Source organism: Gadus chalcogrammus, chromosome 21 (assembly GCF_026213295.1).
Source record: "Gadus chalcogrammus isolate NIFS_2021 chromosome 21, NIFS_Gcha_1.0, whole genome shotgun sequence".
NCBI lineage: Eukaryota > Metazoa > Chordata > Actinopteri > Gadiformes > Gadidae > Gadus > Gadus chalcogrammus.
Window position 1 is genome coordinate 12,235,658 of NC_079432.1, and position 18,033 is coordinate 12,253,690.

General features: G+C 43.8%; 1 protein-coding gene across 2 annotated transcripts in view; it reads right to left on the reverse strand.

Moving 5' to 3' along the window:
• Nucleotides 1-448: 448 nt before the first annotated feature.
• The window catches only part of esr2a (estrogen receptor 2a), a 34,898-nt gene continuing 17,313 nt past the window's right edge, over nt 449-18,033 (reverse strand). For both annotated transcript variants that reach the window (XM_056580884.1, XM_056580883.1), the window contains exons 3-10: nt 17,487-17,878; nt 14,780-14,946; nt 11,739-11,855; nt 10,816-11,139; nt 9,068-9,206; nt 8,003-8,136; nt 5,931-6,138; nt 449-4,468 (exon numbers count right to left, since the gene is read on the reverse strand). In XM_056580884.1, coding sequence (XP_056436859.1) covers nt 4,216-4,468; nt 5,931-6,138; nt 8,003-8,136; nt 9,068-9,206; nt 10,816-11,139; nt 11,739-11,855; nt 14,780-14,946; nt 17,487-17,878 — 1,734 coding nt within the window. In that variant the 3' untranslated portion in view covers nt 449-4,215. The remainder of the gene's footprint in view (nt 4,469-5,930; nt 6,139-8,002; nt 8,137-9,067; nt 9,207-10,815; nt 11,140-11,738; nt 11,856-14,779; nt 14,947-17,486; nt 17,879-18,033) is intronic.

Here is an 18,033-nt window from a genome sequence, read left to right on the forward strand (position 1 = left end):
GCCTGTCTGACCTTCAGGCTGCTTCCCTGTCACATGACCAGAACGCTGCATTCTTCTCGTTCAGGAGGGTCATGAGCTCTTTGGTGACCCAGGGCTTTTTGTTCATGATGCTGTTCTAATCATCTTTAAGGAACCAGTGGTGTCCACACAGACCTTGATGAGGTCTGTGATGCAGTCCCTGGCGAAGACAGGAACCGGGACATGGACAGGGCTTGCAATAAAAGGTCCTCTTCAATCCACCCGATGATCTGGCCCTTCAACAAGGTCTCTTGGGGACTTTGGACGTCACTCACTTGCCAACTGGGGTATTTCATTAAACATCGTGGAGAGACTGTTACTCCACATTGAAAGGTGACTATCGATAGTTTCTTGGTGAAGGTAAAGATTTAACTCCTGTCAAATTCGTAGTACGACCTTATTGCATTACTATTTTATCATGGTCATTTTCTTTTTAGTATAAGTCAAAATGGAGGACATCATTACAACATTAAATGTACTATTATGGTTTTGGACATGACTAAGAACATATCTATCAGAGGGACAGGAGCAAATACAGCTCAAAACAGTGCAAAGAAATGTTTGCACTAGTGCTTCTCTTCATCCGTCTAAAAAAAGGACATGGTCTGGCACTGTCTGTGGCAATTCTGGAGATATTGGACAGACCAGATGTTCTTGGACAAAGCTTTTAGGAGTTGCTGCTGCTGCCAGTGGCAGAAACTGCACATAGACACTTACATTCTTGAGTTCCATTCAAGACCTCAAGATGTGGTGTTGAAATCTTTCATATATTGTAAATTATAACCTACTATAAAAATAACAATCCATTTAATAGCCTGCTTAATAAAATATTTAATATAGCAGTAGTTTTTAATATTGTCTTTACTTTTTACGTTTTTTCAAAAAGTGGATACACTACTACAGCCCAAAGGCGTCTCAAAGTAGAACAGACAGCGCCCCAATAGTGTTTGAAAAACTGCCACTGGTTGTCTTGGAAACTAATGCACAATCCACAGTTTGGGACAGCGGGGCTGTCAAGTGTCTCTAGTTTACAGGTTGATCTTTTAGTCATTCCCAGGAAACCGTTGATTCAGGCCTCATCACATAACCAAGAGTAACTAAAACATTTGTTTTGACAAGTTGCAATTACATAAGTATTTATTTTTACCAGTTTATGTTTTTAATCTATGAAAACATTTTGCTCCTTTATGAATAAATTGTCGAATGGTTGTCACCCTTTAAATCAAGGAGTTGGAACCGATATAACTGATTCTGATACAACCTTTTGAACTTAAAGATAATACTTGAAGATAATACACAATGGGATGGCCCACGAAAATAATCTGCATGCATGAGTCATGCATACAGTATTCAAAAGGTACTGTATGCATGACTCACGATTATGCCACAGGTATATTATATTACACACGGTTAAGGTATTATTATGCAAAAAAAAGGACTCGTTCAGAAAAAGATAATCCATATTTGATTCAGCCAGATATTTAATGTTAGGTTTAAGGTGCGTGTCGAAGTTGGAGTAAAGGTTGCAGTGCAAATTCATGATTGTCAAGCTGCAAAATAGACTAAATTCTAAAATACAAAAATAGCATTTCCGTCTCCTTCAAGCAAAACAAATACATTGAAAAATGCAACATCATCTTACAATAGACTTGTGTGTGAATAAGCATAACCAGACAGGTGAGTTTGGCGGTGAAGCTTAAAGCTCGGACTGGATAACAATTAGGACGCAGTGCGGACACAAACCCTTCCCCCTCTTTTTCTGCATAGACGGCTGCTGCATAATCGTCACACTTCACTTAATATCACCAGGTAGGACTTATATCCAGACATTGAAATTCCCGTATGTGAAAAGCACAGAAGAGGAAACAAAGCAATTTATGACTGACTTCCAGCTTCACAATCAGTCAAAAACGTTCCATTACTATAATCGGTTACATTCATTACAGGTTAGTTTGAAAGATGAACCCAAAAAAATATGTCAAAGGCTACCCTGAAACATATTACAGGGGCATTATCCTGAGTTTGACAAAGAAAGCGCTCTAATGTTCTGTACACCTAGCATGTTCAGTACAGCTAACATGTTATCTGTACAGCTAACATGGTTCTGTACAGTTAGCATGTTCCGTGCAGCTAACATGTTATCTATACAGCTCACATGTTATCATTACAGCTATAGCATGGTTATGTACAGCTAGCATGTTCCGTGCAGCTAGATTGTTCCATACAGCTAGAATGTTCTGTACAGGTAGCATGTTCCGTACCACTAAAATGTTATCCGTACAGCTTACATGGCCTCAACTGCTGTTCTTATTTAGGTGATTAGTAGGCCTAATGGTTTGTGCAAGGATCACAAGTTGCCATTACTCAAATGGCACACAAGGCTGGTATTGTCAGTGCTTTGGGCTACATTTAGAAATATTAAGGCAAATTTTTAAATTAGCTTGTGGTTTGTAAAAGAAGGGCCTTTTAGGCAGTGATGAGTAATGAAACTAAAATCTATTCCAAAACTTATCAGGCACACAGATTTTTCTTATTTTTTTTAAGAAACAACACTTGGATTGCTTGAGTTCAAAAACATTTTCAGTCCTCACAAGCATGTTTTGGCACAATATGGCACCCCACTGTCAAACAGCAGAGCACTCAACAAGGTTACACAATGCCATGTTTACAAAACAAAAAACATATTTATGAGTAAAGGGAATGTCCATCCGGTAGCTCATCTGAATGTCAGGCATTGTCATTATTATACACTAACCTGGCTTCCTGTTTCACTTCAACCATTTCTTTCATAACTTCATAACTAATAGTTAAACTTTTGTTAAAAATACAACAGGGAGTAATTGATAGATCAGAGGTTCACAAAGTCCCTTTTATACAGGGTCCTCCAGAATGTGCCAACCCATGGCTGGGGCCCTCAATGCTCACCCCCCGCTGACTATCCAAACATACATCTGTACATGTTGAACGTTGATGTCAATCCAGAGACTAAGGCCAATGAGTGAGTGTTTATATATTGTTTAATAGCTAAAGCTAAAATGGTGTATGATATGCGTTTTGATATATTATGGTATTACGTTGCTTCTCTGTCCAAATCACTGCTCTAGATCATCAAATGGCATTATTGATAATCAACTTAAAGGTTGAAACACCCCCTTACAAGGTCGCCATTAAGTGTCATTGGGGAACGACAACTATTAGCTCTGTAAACAAATGTACACATCTGTAGACAAGCGATTTAGGCTAGACAGAACAGAGAATGAAGCAATGGATGCAGAGTAGGAAATGTTGCCTGCGCGTGAGATCTACTTATTTATGTAAAACTTGTCTGTGAAGAGGGGATGGTGTATGGTTGCGCATCTGTAATATGTGGACGCTGGACACTAACCCATCCTTACCCATACATACCGAGGGATTTGTGATGTCAAATCCTAATCAGGGTAAATATAGCGTAATTTAGGTCAATAAAAACGTTGCTTTGCCACGTCTTGCATGAGAAACGCTGTGGCAGATCCAAACATAACAATATCTCCGTATGACAAATCATGTCACAATTAATGACAAGACAATGACCAGAACACCATTACTACCAATAAGCTTCCCATATGCTCCTATAACTCTGAAATGGAGTCGGATCATTGTGATCAGGCATCATCCTTGTAGTTAACTTCAAATAAAGACATGACGTCGGTCAGGTGGTCAATCAATTGCCATGCTAAGAATAACAGACTTAGTAGACTGTTATCTTAGTAGCAGTAACTACTCAGCTGCCTCGTTATGATAGGGGGCTAAATAGAAATGTTCACAGAACACCAGACTCTCGGTCTATTAATATGATGTCTGGGGTTAAAGTAGCAGGCCAAAGAAGAGCAATTAGTCGGCCGTTTGGCGGCTATAAAACACCCCTCATTTTCTCTTTATGCTTCCTAAATTTAGTCCAAAGCATTTCTAAGGGGTTAATTGGCGCCCACTGTATCATCATTCATTGTTTATTTCCAATAGCAGAGCACCTTATACTCAATAATTTCAGTATTTATGAATTATTGGCTGCATGGCTGATGGAAGCGGTGTCTCGCGACGATGCTGCACCACTGCTAGATGCAAGAAGGGGTCACACTGACGGTAAGGGTGGAGCCGGAGAATGGGTGAAGGAAAAAGAAAATAGGAGGCAGTCTCCTCCCGCCTCTCCCCCGGCCGGCTCTACTCCTGCTGGTCCATGCTGCTGCTGGTGGGGGTCCAGGTGTGGCTGGGACCCGTGGTGGAGACCAGGGGGGGCGGCGCCGGGGGTCTGTCCGCCTGGGGGGGCTGGTCCGGCCCGGCGGGCTGCGGCGGGGGGCAGGGCAGGCGGGTGCTGCTGTGCATGATGTGGGCGTCCAGCATCTCTAGCAGCAGGTCGTACAGCGGCACCATGTTCTTCATCTTCATGCAGTGGAGGTGATCCATGCCCTTGTTGCTGCACCGGGAGACAGAGAAAGAGAGAGAGAGAGAGAGAGAGAGAGATACAGGGAGATTGTGATAAAAACGTTTCCTTGACGCAAATGGTTGTTGTTAAAAAGCATATTTTTACTTAAAACAAGTAATACAACCGTCGAGTCACTTGCACAACTCAAGCCTCCCCCCAGTCTAAAACTCAGGCCCTCTTAAGGAGCACCAGAATGGGTTTGGTTCAATTAGCCTATGAGCCACAGCTGCAGACTATTACGTCTAACAGCCAGACAGGAATATGTGCATCTTTTAAAACATGGTTTAAAACAGTGAAGATGCCATTCAAATCTTCAGAGAGACACAGAGACCAAGACAGAGATAGGGAGAGAGAGAGAGATACAGGGAGAGAGAGAGAGATACAGGGAGAGAGAGAGATACAGAGAGAGAGAGAGAGAGAGACAGCGGAAGAACAGAGAGAGAGAGAGAGACAGAGAGAGAGAGAGAGAGAACAGAGAACAGAGACAGAGAGAGAGAGAGGAGAGAGAGAGAGAGAGGAGAGAGACAGAAACAGAGAAGAGAGAGAGAGGAGAGAGAGAGAGAGAGAGAGAGAGAGAGAAACGGAGAGAGAGAGAAACAGAGAGAGAGAGAGAGAGACAGGGAAAATGACAGAGAGAGAGACAGACACAGGGACAAGGAAAAAGACAGACACAGACCCAGAGACAGAGACAGAAACCCAGAGAGACAGAGACAGAATCAATTAAGTATTAATGATGTAAAATTAACATGTGATTTATGTAGTATGTGCTTCGTTAAGGATTTGTGATGCAACAAAAGAGGAATATATGAAACATGACTATTTTGGTCAAAGTTCTTTGACCTAATTAGAGAGAATCATAACTTGACACCATCAAACCAAAAAAAAAAAGCTGAAAAAGCTGAAAAAAACTGGAATAGATTACCTACATTGGTGCGCTCGAAAACACGGACCGGAGTTTTGAAAACAAACTGGATCGGGAGTCCGGATCGGGATTTTCCCGTGCAGGCCGATCCGATGATATGATATACATTTTTTTGCTAATATTGGCGGCCGATCCGATCCAAATATCGTATCGGGACATCCCTAACCAACAGCTCATTATTTTCGATGTTGTAGTTAAGGCGGCGAACGTGTGTTGGCTAGCCGGCCGCCTAAGCTGTAAAGTTCTGTGGGAAACCCTACAAATTACCTATTCTAATTTATGGTAAGCCTTCAATATTCATACTTCATATTCTGTAATGAAAATGCAATTGTCCGCATTTTGTTTTTCATACAGCGCTTAGCGTGAATTATTGCAAAACAAATTCACAAAAAAAAACATGCATAACACACCAATGATATTGTGTGAAACGTCTTTTAAATCACTGCTGAGTTGTGGTGGTCCATGAATGAGGACGTTGTGGCTGTTAAGTGACTTGTGTGAGGGGGACTGGAGAGCCGTGGTCCGGCCTACCTGACGTGGCGGATGTGGGAGAGCAGCATGAGCAGGTGGGCCAGGCGGGTGTACTGCTGCCTGTAGGTGAGGCCCGTCTTGCTGATGACCCACACCAGGGCGTCCGTCACCGAGTCCAGCAGATGCAGCAGCCTGGAGCGACCCTTTATCTCTCCGTCGCCGCCGCTATCGCCGCCATCGCCGTCGTCAGACGAGCTGAGGCACATGTCTGGTGGGGACGAGGAGAGAGGTAGAGGTAGAGAGAGAGAGAGAAGGGGACAGACAGAGACATAGAGAGAGACAGACAGGGATACATCCAATGAAAGAGAGCGATAGAGTGACAGACACAGACAGAGATAAAGACAGAGAAGAGAAGAGAGAGAAGAGAGAGAGAAAAAAAAGAGCGAGAGAGTGACATGTTATTATTAGACGATGTGAGCGTAACCTGTTACTTATGTGCTTCCGTATCAACGCTGATACAGCTGTTCATGGAACAACAATAATATCTCTTCACAATAATAAGAGACGGGGAGAGAGTGCTATTGAGAGAGGAACAACTAGAGAGGAAGCACTAGAGCGGGAGGGAGATGGAGGGGTTGGGAACAACACAGTGTTCTCATTAAGTTATGTATGTTCAGTTATGTAGCTGTGGAACTCCCTGCAAAGCCTCCCTTCACTCACTCCCACAGAACGGAGTCTATCTAGAGCAACCATGAAAGACCTCTGAAAGCACCACGCAACTTAATTGTATTAATGAAAAGCTGCACTCACACATAAAATAACACAACGCACCTGGACCCACTTGACTGTTGGAAGCACAAACACACACACACACAGACGTACACACACACACACACACACACAGATGATGCGCTGGGCCCCGTAAACAATGACAAACCAATTTTCGTCATTACACAGCCACATTCATATATTCACATGCACAAACACCTTTCCGGCGCAGACAGTCTAATGAAAACAGGTTATTGGTGGTGTTGCTTTTCTCAAAAAGACAACAGTACAACCGTTTCCATGTCTGCCTCCAGTCACATACTATGACAGGGGTCGGCAACCCTAGGCACGCGTGCCAACACTGGCACGTGGCAGCATAATCATTGGCACACTTAAACCAAAAAAATCGTATACTTTATTTTATTATTATTAAAAAATTGCACCGCACAATACAGCAGCATAATTATTACTACCGATTATTTTTGCACTTTATTCTGTTTTGGGCATTTCCTCCAAGTGCAAATATGATTAAATTAGTTACTGAAAGCAGTGTTCTGCAATAGGATCAATTGAGAAGAAAATATTTAAAATATTGTTGCAAGTGCCCTGTATGCATCGCCTTAACATGGTTTTGCAAAGCTGTACATGTATTAAAGATATTGATGTGGATGGTTCCAACATTCTCATCTATTCTTGTTTTTTACATTTCTCACAGTGCAAATATGTTTTTATTTTTGGATGAGTTTCTGAAAGTGGTGTTTTAAGATGGGACACATGTAAATATAATTTGTAAGCCCATGCATGTAGCAAATATAACAACAAAAAAAACATTTAAAATGTTGATGCATGATTGTGGACTATTTGAAATAATACAATTCCAGGAAATGTTTTTGGTCGCCGTGTCCTTAATATGAATCTATTGTTGCTAAAGGCACACTCATTAAAGAGAAAATGTTCCATGGAAGGGGTTTACTGTGTGTAGCCTAATGTACACACGACCAAAACCCCATAACAAATGCATCAAGTTCATTTAGCTTCCTTCAACAAATACCTCAAACAATTATTTGACTGTACAAATAGAAGTGCACTGATAAATATGTGCAATCAAGGCACTAACATAGTCTAAGGCTACTTAACACATAAACATATATCCATGATTGTGCCATACAATGAATGCAGAGGCTGAGCTGTGCTGTACTGTGGTGTTCTTCATAAGAGGAAACGGTGGTTTGGAAAGGGCTTTGGAGGCTTTACATGCCATGCTCTTCTCTAATAGGAAGGTATGCACATGCACTTGCATGAATAATATTACATTTCTCTGATTAATCACAGACCGCCTTCGGACCTCCCACACACATACTCACTGGAGTTGAGCAGGATCATGGCCTTGAGGCAGACGTACTCCTCCTTCTGCAGCTTCAGTTCTCTGAGGCGCGCCGTCGCCGCCACCAGCATGTCAAAGATCTCCACAAAGCCCTGCACACAGCTGCCCTCCTCTCTGGCAGGACGGACACACACACACACACACACACACACACACACACACACACACACACAGCACCACAGCGCAGCGAGCACATCACACACACAGCACACACACACACACACACACACACACACACACACACACACACACACACACACACACACACCTCTGATACCTTGGCCAGCAGTAGCCTGGCAAAAATAGCGTAGAGCAAAATGCATCTGGAGGCAATTGGACGCGATTGGGTGGACCTAGCACCAATCAGAGCAACAGAACACGTCATACTTCGGGCAGCCATCTAGGTTGATAGATTAGGCCTTATCGGCACTACCATAGGGTCATGTAACAAACCTGCCTCTTATTAGATAAGTGGTTATAACTGGTCTGACGGCTGAATGGTCTGCTAGTAGTCTGTCCAAACAGCCAGATGCATATGCTAGAGCAAGGTCCATAGATCTTTATATTTGCGGAGCGCACTCACTAAGAACGGAAGTAGTAAAAACTCAATAATGTGAAGCTAGCTACTAAAGTCTGCAGTTAAGTTATTCCTTTTTTTGATTCAATTATACTGATTGCATTCAATGGTGCACAATGTAGCACAAACAAATTACAATCGTTAAATTTTACTATAACCATGACATTCAAACAAGTTACAAGATGTTCGTAAACAATGTGTCAAAAGATGCTCCAAACAAGCAAATCTTTTCTCAACTGTGAATTATGTTAGTTGTACGTTTGTAATTTTCTCTCTTGTCGTCCATTGTCCATGAACTATGATAGTATAATTAACAATCTTTTTTTTTTTTTTAAAGACACCTATTGAAAACTCAATATAGTTATTTACTGTTATTTGGGACATTTGCTCTAATTTGATCACTTAAGGGACTGTTTAATATAGTTAAGTTTTCTCTCCTCAATGTTAGCTGGAGAAACCCGAGTGTACCTGCTCAGACAGAGGTCTGGCGAGAAGATGAGCTGGCCAGGGTGGTCCACAGACCTCCACATCAGCCCAATCATCAGCACCTCCAGCCAACAGCACTCCAACAGGTGCACCTGGTCCAGCAGGCTGAGCTCCACAAACCCTGGGATGACGTGGAGACGTCAGATGGGTCACGCACGCACACCCACACCCACATAGACAGACATACAACATTCTGTCCAACAGACATGTTGGACAGCATTAAGTTCCTGGGGGTCCACATCACCAGAGACCTCACTGGGAGGAGCCACACCAACCAGGTGGTGAAAAAAGCACAGCGGCGCCTATTTCACCTTAGGTGGCTGAAAAAGTTTGGCATCACTGCCTGGTACGGGAAATGCACTGCCCAAAGCCGCAAAATGCTGCACAGGGTAGTGCGGACAGCTGATAGTTTCAGCGGATGTGAGCTTCCCTCCATCCAGGAAACCTACAAGGCCCAGTGTGTCAGGAAGGCCCTCCGAATCATTGGGGACCCCAGCCACCCCAACCAGAAACTGTTTTGAGCTACTGCCGTCAGGGAGGCGGTACCAAAGCCTAAGGGCCCAAAACCCAGAGGATGAAAAACAGTTTTTTCCCCAAAGCAGTCAGACTCCTGGAGAAACACACTACCCCCCAACCATCCACACACACACACCACAACAACAGACTGGTATTTAACCATCGATTGTATTGCACAGCATTTATCTATTGCACAATAACCCTACCGGTGGCTGCTATCACTACCACTTGAACACCCTACACTTCACACTTTATTACACCTCATTACTTTTTATTATTATTGTTGCTGCTACTTACTTATTTATTTTTATACTTATTTTATATTTTTTACTTTGTTTCTTTTCATATGGTTTCTTATCGTTATTTATTTTTATCTTGTACTGTTGCTGCTATGTGAATGTGGAGGAATCAAGCCTAAGAATTTTACTCTTGTGTACTGTACAATAAGATGTAATAAAAGTAATTCTGATTCTGACGTAATAGGCAAGTAATTCAGCAGTGGCTGGGCGTTAATATCTCAAACTTAAACGTATTTATTGTTGCTTTATTCCCGTTCGCACTATTTCATAATTGACCACCAACTTCACGTCATAAATCATGCTCTGCTCCTTCTCTACTCTGCATCCATAGTGGCATTGCTGGAACCTTTTTGAAAGAAGAACTTTGAAATGTTTCTCCTTGCATTGGCTGTGGCAACAAGCTCCCTGCTTCAGGAGTGCAAAGTAACTAATGGCTTGAAGCGTTACAATTAAGATCACACTCTTGGTTTTGTTGAAAACATACAGCCCAAATCTTAGATGGAACCAGCTTTCCAGACGTTGACAATATTATTATTATTATAAATGACATGATTATCAGACAAGCATGAAAATGACCTATATTACAACCCCTCAGCAAAACTACTACAGCAACAAACCAGTTTGGTGCGTACTGATTCCTGGCCCAACAGGCCTCCCACAACACCTTTATACCACGGCCTCCGGCTCACCACATCACACAGGAAACCAAATCACATTTAAGGGGTCACGGCGGCCTTCACAGCCCCATTTAGATCAAATGGCCAGTTTGGCCACTAATGAAGGGGAAACTGCACTGACACACACACACACACACACACACACACACACACACACACACACACACACACACACACACACACACACACACACACACACACACACACACACACACACACACACACACACACACACTACCTGGAATCTTCTTGGCCCAGCTGATCATGTGAACCAGCTCCTTGTCGGCGAGGCGGGTGAGTGACATCATGACGCCGGCCTCGGTCAGCGGCCTCTTGATGTCCCCCAGGAGGTAGATGTCTGGCGGCTCCGCCTCCATGATCCGCTCGATCAGCTGCTTGGGCGTGAGCTCAGCGGAGACCAGTTCCACCAGAGCCCCTCCCCCGGCCGCTCCTTCGCCGCCCAGGGCCTCTCTCCTCGGACGGCAGGCCCCGCCCCGTGACGAACCACGCCCTCCCCGCCGCAACTGGGGGTTGCGGATGTTGCTGCGCTCTCGCCGCATGCCTGAGACAAAGACGGAGCAGAGTCGTGGGGCCAGGAGAGGGTCTGCCCTATATTTGATGTGTTAAGAGCTGACGTGGCCTTAAATAACACCTCTTCATTCTTTCACGTGGACATTTCCCTGTGTGAGATATCCTACTTCACTAGGAATGGGAGGGTTTCGCCCACTCAAATTCTCGGTTACTTACAGCACCATCGGTTCCCAAGGACAAACAATAAAATGAACATAATATATTCCTAGAAACGCTAAGTGGGCTGCAGCAGCAGGGTGGCATACAGGTACAATGAGCTGCAGTCCATTTAAAGATATTTGGTCATGATAAAGACAAGGTGAAAATAGGTGAGGCATATTGACAAAACAAGTCAATAAAACCAAATGGAGGATAAACGCTTGGAGAGTTATGCTGAAGTTACCAAAACTTGATCATATTATCATATTTGCAATGTATCCCACTTTATAGCATGCATATTTGTAGGTATATTATAGTACAACTTTTTGTATCTGTATATTTTTCTTTTAATATCAGTATCGCATTATTACAATTACAATTGTAAGTATTGTTAGCGGGCCATCAAAACAAAGGGAAGGAGAGGATACACACCACACTTGGTCATGCCAACTTCATAGCACTTGCGGAGACGGCAAGCCTGGCAGCTCTTGCGGCGATTCTTGTCGATGGTGCACTGGTTGGTGGCGGGGCAGATGTAGTCCGTGTGCCCTGGCGACGAGACAGGGGAGCGCGTGAGACAGAATGTCTTAGAACAGGTCAAATGCAGCCTCCATTCAACCTGTTTAATTGTCATTTTTAATACTCTATACTCGCAAAATGGATCCCGAATTGGGAGGGAGTGGAGAAGAAGAAGATAAAGTGGAGAGATCTATGGAGCATGGAGGCTAGCAGGATCAGATTTATGATAGGTGCCACTTATGATGTGCTCCCATCTCCCCAGAACTTAAATCAGTGGTATGGTGAGGATGAGACATGCACACTATGTTCCTGTGTATGCAGCCTCCGCCATATCCTATCAGGGTGCAAGGTAAGTCTCTCCCAGGGGCGGTATACGTGGCGTCACAACCAGGTATTGAAATGTTTGGCAGAGGCTGTTGATGCTAAACGGGGAGAAGCTAATTCATCAGCCGCTAGTAAAGAGGGTAGGCAAATTAACTTTGTGCATCAGGGGGAAAAGGCTAGACCATTTAGAGGCAGGCACAGAGGCGGGCGGCTAAGTAATGGAGGAGCCTGGGAATTGAAGGCGGATCTTATTCAGCAGGTTGTTGTGCCTCCACACATTGTTAGCACTCGGCTAAGACCAGATATGCTATTGTGGTCAGACTTAGAGAAGATTGTTTATTTTATTGAACTTACAGTTCCTTGGGAAGACAGAGTTGAAGTAGCTAATGAGCTTAAGAAAGCGAAGTATGCTGAGATGGCTGAAGAGGCAGCACAGAGAGGCTGGAGTTCGCGACTAAGGCCTGTTGAAATCGGTGCACGGGGGTTTGTGGCTAGATCTGCTATTAGCTTGCTGACTGAACTGGGTATTTGTGGACGAAGTCTGAGGCAGGCGGTTAGTAACATGTCCGTGGCAGCAGAACGAGCAAGTGAATGGCTGTGGGTAAGGAGAAAACATACTTCCTGGGGTGCAAGCTGAGGTAAGCCAGCTGTGCTAACGTGAGCTAATATGCCAACGTGTTTGTGTGGTCAGGGTTAGGGGTAGGGCTAGGGGTACAATGCAGGAAAGAGTGTTTAGATGCTTTAAATGTGGCAATGTGGTGGCAGCATTGAGGGGGGTGAATCAATCCAGGACGCTGGTTTCATTGTTAAGCCTTCAGGAGGTGTCGTGGGCCTAACTTAAACGAAACATCTGTGAAAGAGGGTGCCCACTTGATAACCCCAATGATATTCTGCTTACTGCTTACTGCTGTATTTACTGCTGTTAATTGGGCTAGTTGTCTCGTGTTTTTTTTCACCTTTGGTTGGTATCTCAGTAGCCAGCGTGCTTATAAGGTTGGTTTGGACAGGGGCTTCTGAATATGTGTTTTCCTTGGATTTTGGCACAAGGGATTATAACATCTGATCCTGTGTATTAATGAATTACATGAGGTTTTTTTACCCAAATTGATTCGTTTGAATTTAAGGAGTGATATTATGCAACCAGGTGTGACTGTGATAAGCCATTACAAGCCGTTTTAAAATCAGTGTTTTAGTGAAATCAAAAGTTGCAGTGTCGACCTCAATGTATGATGGATAGATCACCAACATTTGTTAGTCCACTGTGTAGGCTGGTAGACTGATCTATTCAGCAGACATCTAGGGGGACACTCCCACTTGGGTTGTGCCAATATTCAGACGGCTTGTAAATGGCTCATCACAATCACACCTGGTGGCAAAATATCACACCTTTAAGTCCGACTAGGTTGAGCAATTCAATACTAGTTTTATAAAAGAGGAGTAGTGTACATACGTACTGTATATTATACAGACACTGTTGGAACAAGCTGATTGACATCTAATCTACACATAATTTCCTGACTGTGACTTCACTGACTGAAAGGCAATATTTTAATTGGGTGATTAATGAAAGCACTTTTGCTATTTTTCAACCTTGACTAAACCAACTGTCATAGCATATTTGGAAATACTATTTAACTATATTATGATTATACTAATAATCAAAAAATGTCCTCTGATAATAATATATAATAATAATAATGTAAAAGCACTAATGTCATTCACCAAATACGCCACATATTTGCTGGGGTTGCTGTATCATCACTTATTACGTAAAGGTTACATCAAATATATGTCCAGAAGCCATAAACAGGAAGACAAGAGAGTAGGGGGCAGACTGAATCGTATATATAATAATAATAATATTATAAAAATAATATTAATAATATAAGCAAAACATTACAACCGGTACGATGAGGTAGTTTATAATAACGTTACTCCTCTTTTGTTTTCCTGTTTGAACCTGCAATATGTGAAGGGACTTTGTTTGACCGGGAGGAGTTGATTGGCTTTGCTCTGGCAGTGTAGCTAGTTCACAAATAAGAGTGTCACAAATAAGAAAGCTTGTTTTTAGCTGGGTTTATGAAAACCATAAACCAATATTACAATCAAAAGGTAGGATAGGCTGTACCTTGCAATGATTGGGTTAAGGGTTAAAAATTAATATAATGGTTTATTATTATATCCTAAAACAAGAAGAATGAACAAAAACAGGATTATTTCGCCTTATTTACGCCTATTTCCACTTTTATTCTAATACAAATAGTTCTTTGGCCTCAAGAAATACAGATAAAAATACAAATAATGGGCTCTCTGCACATCGCTAAAAGAATACGTCACTCTGACCGCCTGGAGCTTTTTGAAAACGTAAGACTGCTGGCAATGTTTGGAAAGCAATTACTATCCAGCCAAGGCCAGGCAGATATTCAGTGTGTAACGCAAACGTGATATCGCGATGGTCTCACAAGGCAACCCTGTGCCTCCTCTCTCTCTTATCTCTTATGCACTGAATCTGTGGGAGTGTGTGTGCGCACAGACACACACACACACACACACACACACACACACACACACACACACACACACACACACACACACACACATAAACCCAGACCCAGACCGGACCAGCATACCCTGGATGCTCCTCTTGAAGAAGGCCTTGCAGCCCTCACACGACCAGACCCCATAGTGGTAGCCCGACGCGTAGTCGTGGCACACAGCGCAAAAGTGCAGGTCAGCCTTCCCCCCTGACGACACCACACTCTCCTCGCTGTCCTGGGGGCACTTGGTCAGGGCCTTGCTGAAAAGATGAGAGGGAACGACACAGAGTGAGAGATAGGAGACGGGTGGGAGAGAGGCTGAGGGAGGCATTCATGAACTGCAAAGGAACATTTAGTGCAACAATAACTCTGCTGGCGCGGGCGGATAGCGGGGGGGGGGCAGGGGTGTAAAGATGATGCCAGGGTTATGAGTTACGCTGTGAACATTGATAAAGAGGCCTGGGGAAGATATGTAGATATCTGACCCTGAGTGAGTCAGTGAGTGAGTGAGAGAGGAAGTGGCAAGCGGTGTTTGACAAGGTAGGGTTCATTTTAGGACCAACTGTCTGGTACTCTCTCGTGTAAGGAGCCCCTCTGGGCTCTAATGGCAGAAAAAAGGTGTTTGTTATCTGTGCCCTAAGATTTGTTTTTTCACAGCAGAGAATCAAGTGGACCAGATTTATAAATCAGTTGTTATTGTTTTTAACCATGTGAACCCAGAGGAAAGCCGTAGTCCATACTGGTGGAAAAAGACTGGGACATTTCTGTACAATGTGATTCATGCTGTTATGAATAAAACATGGGCAGATCAGAGGGGGGTGGTCGGGGGAGGCCGGCCCCCCCATCTTAACATCCCTGCACCGCTAAGAACCATCTGCGACATGGAAACAAATTAGGGCGAATTCTAAATGAAAACCATGTGTCATAATAATAACTTACATACAATATTTTGTTAAAGACAAATCTAGTCGTAGCTGGTCTACTTCACCAATCTTTCCTTCACACAGTACCCCACACAGTACCCCATTATGTTACGAACCACACTTTGGGTCACACCCCGGACCGAGTAACACAAACTGAAAGTCAGGACTTACGTTGAAAACAGACGTTTTATTTTGTAGACGCTGCCTTGTACATGGCGGGACGGTTGTTAAATCAACGAAAGGAAAGATAATAAAACAGAAGGAAAACCCTAACTAACCCTCTCTGGGGGACCCAACTTGTCCTACTCAGAAAGTAAAAGGGAATGTGAATTAGTCGGGACCTATAATAATAATAATAATAATAAATTTTATTTATAATGCACTTTATATTCAAGAATCTCAAAGTGCTTCAGAGAAAAAAATACCAAAAAAAATATTAAAAAGGGGGAACCTCAAAGAAAGTTTAGCTAAATGCTCTTTTAAAGAGATGGGTTTTGAGGTTCCGTTTAAAAAGAGCTGTAGTCTGTGGAGCCCTCAGGTGGTCAGGGTCTAGGGGCAGCAGCAGAAAAGGCCCGATCACCCATGGTGCACAGCTTCGTATGTCGGGTTTGGAGGGTGTGAGTGGATCCTGAACGGAGTGTACGTGAGTTTGTCGGGGGGGTGAGGAGTTCCTGAAGGTAGAGGGGGGCAAGTCCGTGAAGGCACTGGTGGGTGAGGAGGGAGACCTTGTACTCAATTCTGAGTGAGACAGGGAGCCAGTGCAGTGATTTCAGGATGGGGACTATATCTACTCTGCTCCAACCTAACCTAAAACGTGAAAACAACCATCTCCAACCAACAACGTATAAAGTGAAGTAAAAAGCAATAATGTTCCCACATGGGAAAAGGACGGCACTGGACCGCAAATTATTAACACAAGAGAAACTAGTTCACACATGAACGATCGGTGACTTCCTTGTATCGCGACGGAGAAAAACAGTAAGCGTGCGGGACCAGGAACGAATTCCCCCCCCTTGCAGTCTGGGCTGGGCGGTCTTTTAGGCGACGTCAGGCCGCGGCGGGAACAACCAGCCTATAGGAGGAAAGGAATGCAGAACAGCGCAGCTGCGCAAAATCTCACATTTGTCCGTATAGGAACGTAACACCCCCACCCTTAAGAAAATAAATTGGGGGTTAAGTTTGTAAAATCAAGCTGAATATTTACAAAAATACAAATATACACAAATGTACATAACATTTCTTTTTTTTTTTTTTTTAAACATCTTAACAAACAATTTATCTTCACTAATCCAGACGCTAAACCCTAGACAGGGCATCTGCCACCACACCACCGTGACCCTTTGGAGACCATTGAATGGATCTCCATCGTTTTAGCAAGCCCCTTCCACTCAGCTGAGTCAATGGAAGTGCAATTCTCCCAGCCAAGGCAGTGGACAAAATAAACACTTCAGTCCAGTTGGCTAAGCCAATCCTCACTCTGAGTTCTTGTTTGCCTTTTATTTGATGAACGATGGGGAGACCCTTCGCAGAAATTGTCATTAGTATTTCAAAAGTGTGATTATATATACAAACACATTTTTCAACTGTCGTTGTCGGGCTATGATTTGGTTATCAGTTCGCTGGGCAGTGTTATCGACTTCAGTGGGCAGCAGAGGAATTTACAAATTATGCTTTTTAATATTTATCGATATAGCTCAGGGTACCGAATTGAGTTGGGGGCTTGTTTTGTGTATTTAATGTAATCAACGGTAATAGAACATTATGTTAAACAACCTCTTCTCTTGCCAGTCCCAGCTTCTTTCAGACACATAACAGCCCCATCATAGCCCCACGTAGAGCATAGTACACACAAGGACACACTGAGCCACCGCTCTCACCTGCTGTCTGCGAGAACGCTTTCCTGTGGGGACAGCTCCGCCCACGAACCGTGGAGGGGCTGAGCGCGTTGGCAGGACAGGGCGCGGTGAAGGGGGATGGCCGGTCCCATGTGGGCGTGGCCCGGCCAGAAGAAGGAGGGGCTGAGAGACTGCCGAACGGGCGAGCGATCCGGTAAGCCGGGGCCGGCGTAGCTGAAGATGGTGGGGCCGTAGAAGGGCACGGCGCCAAAGTCATGGCCCAGGTCGGTGTAAGGGGACGGGATGCATATGGGGTGGCTGGAGTCCAGGGCCAGGCTGGGGGAGGGGGGGGATCTGAGGACGGGGGTGAGGATGTGGGCTGAGCTCATCTTGCTGGAGTGCACTTCTTGCAGCTGGAGAACTGGTTGCTCCCGCTTTGGGGAGGAGGTTGCCATACCAACCCCAAAGAAATGTGTAGAGTAAAAGAAATTCAATGAAACTATATCATGATCGGAAATACTAGACTAAGGCAGCATTAGTAAAATGGGGTTGCGTTGTTACACATGATTTACAAATCAAAGATGTCATG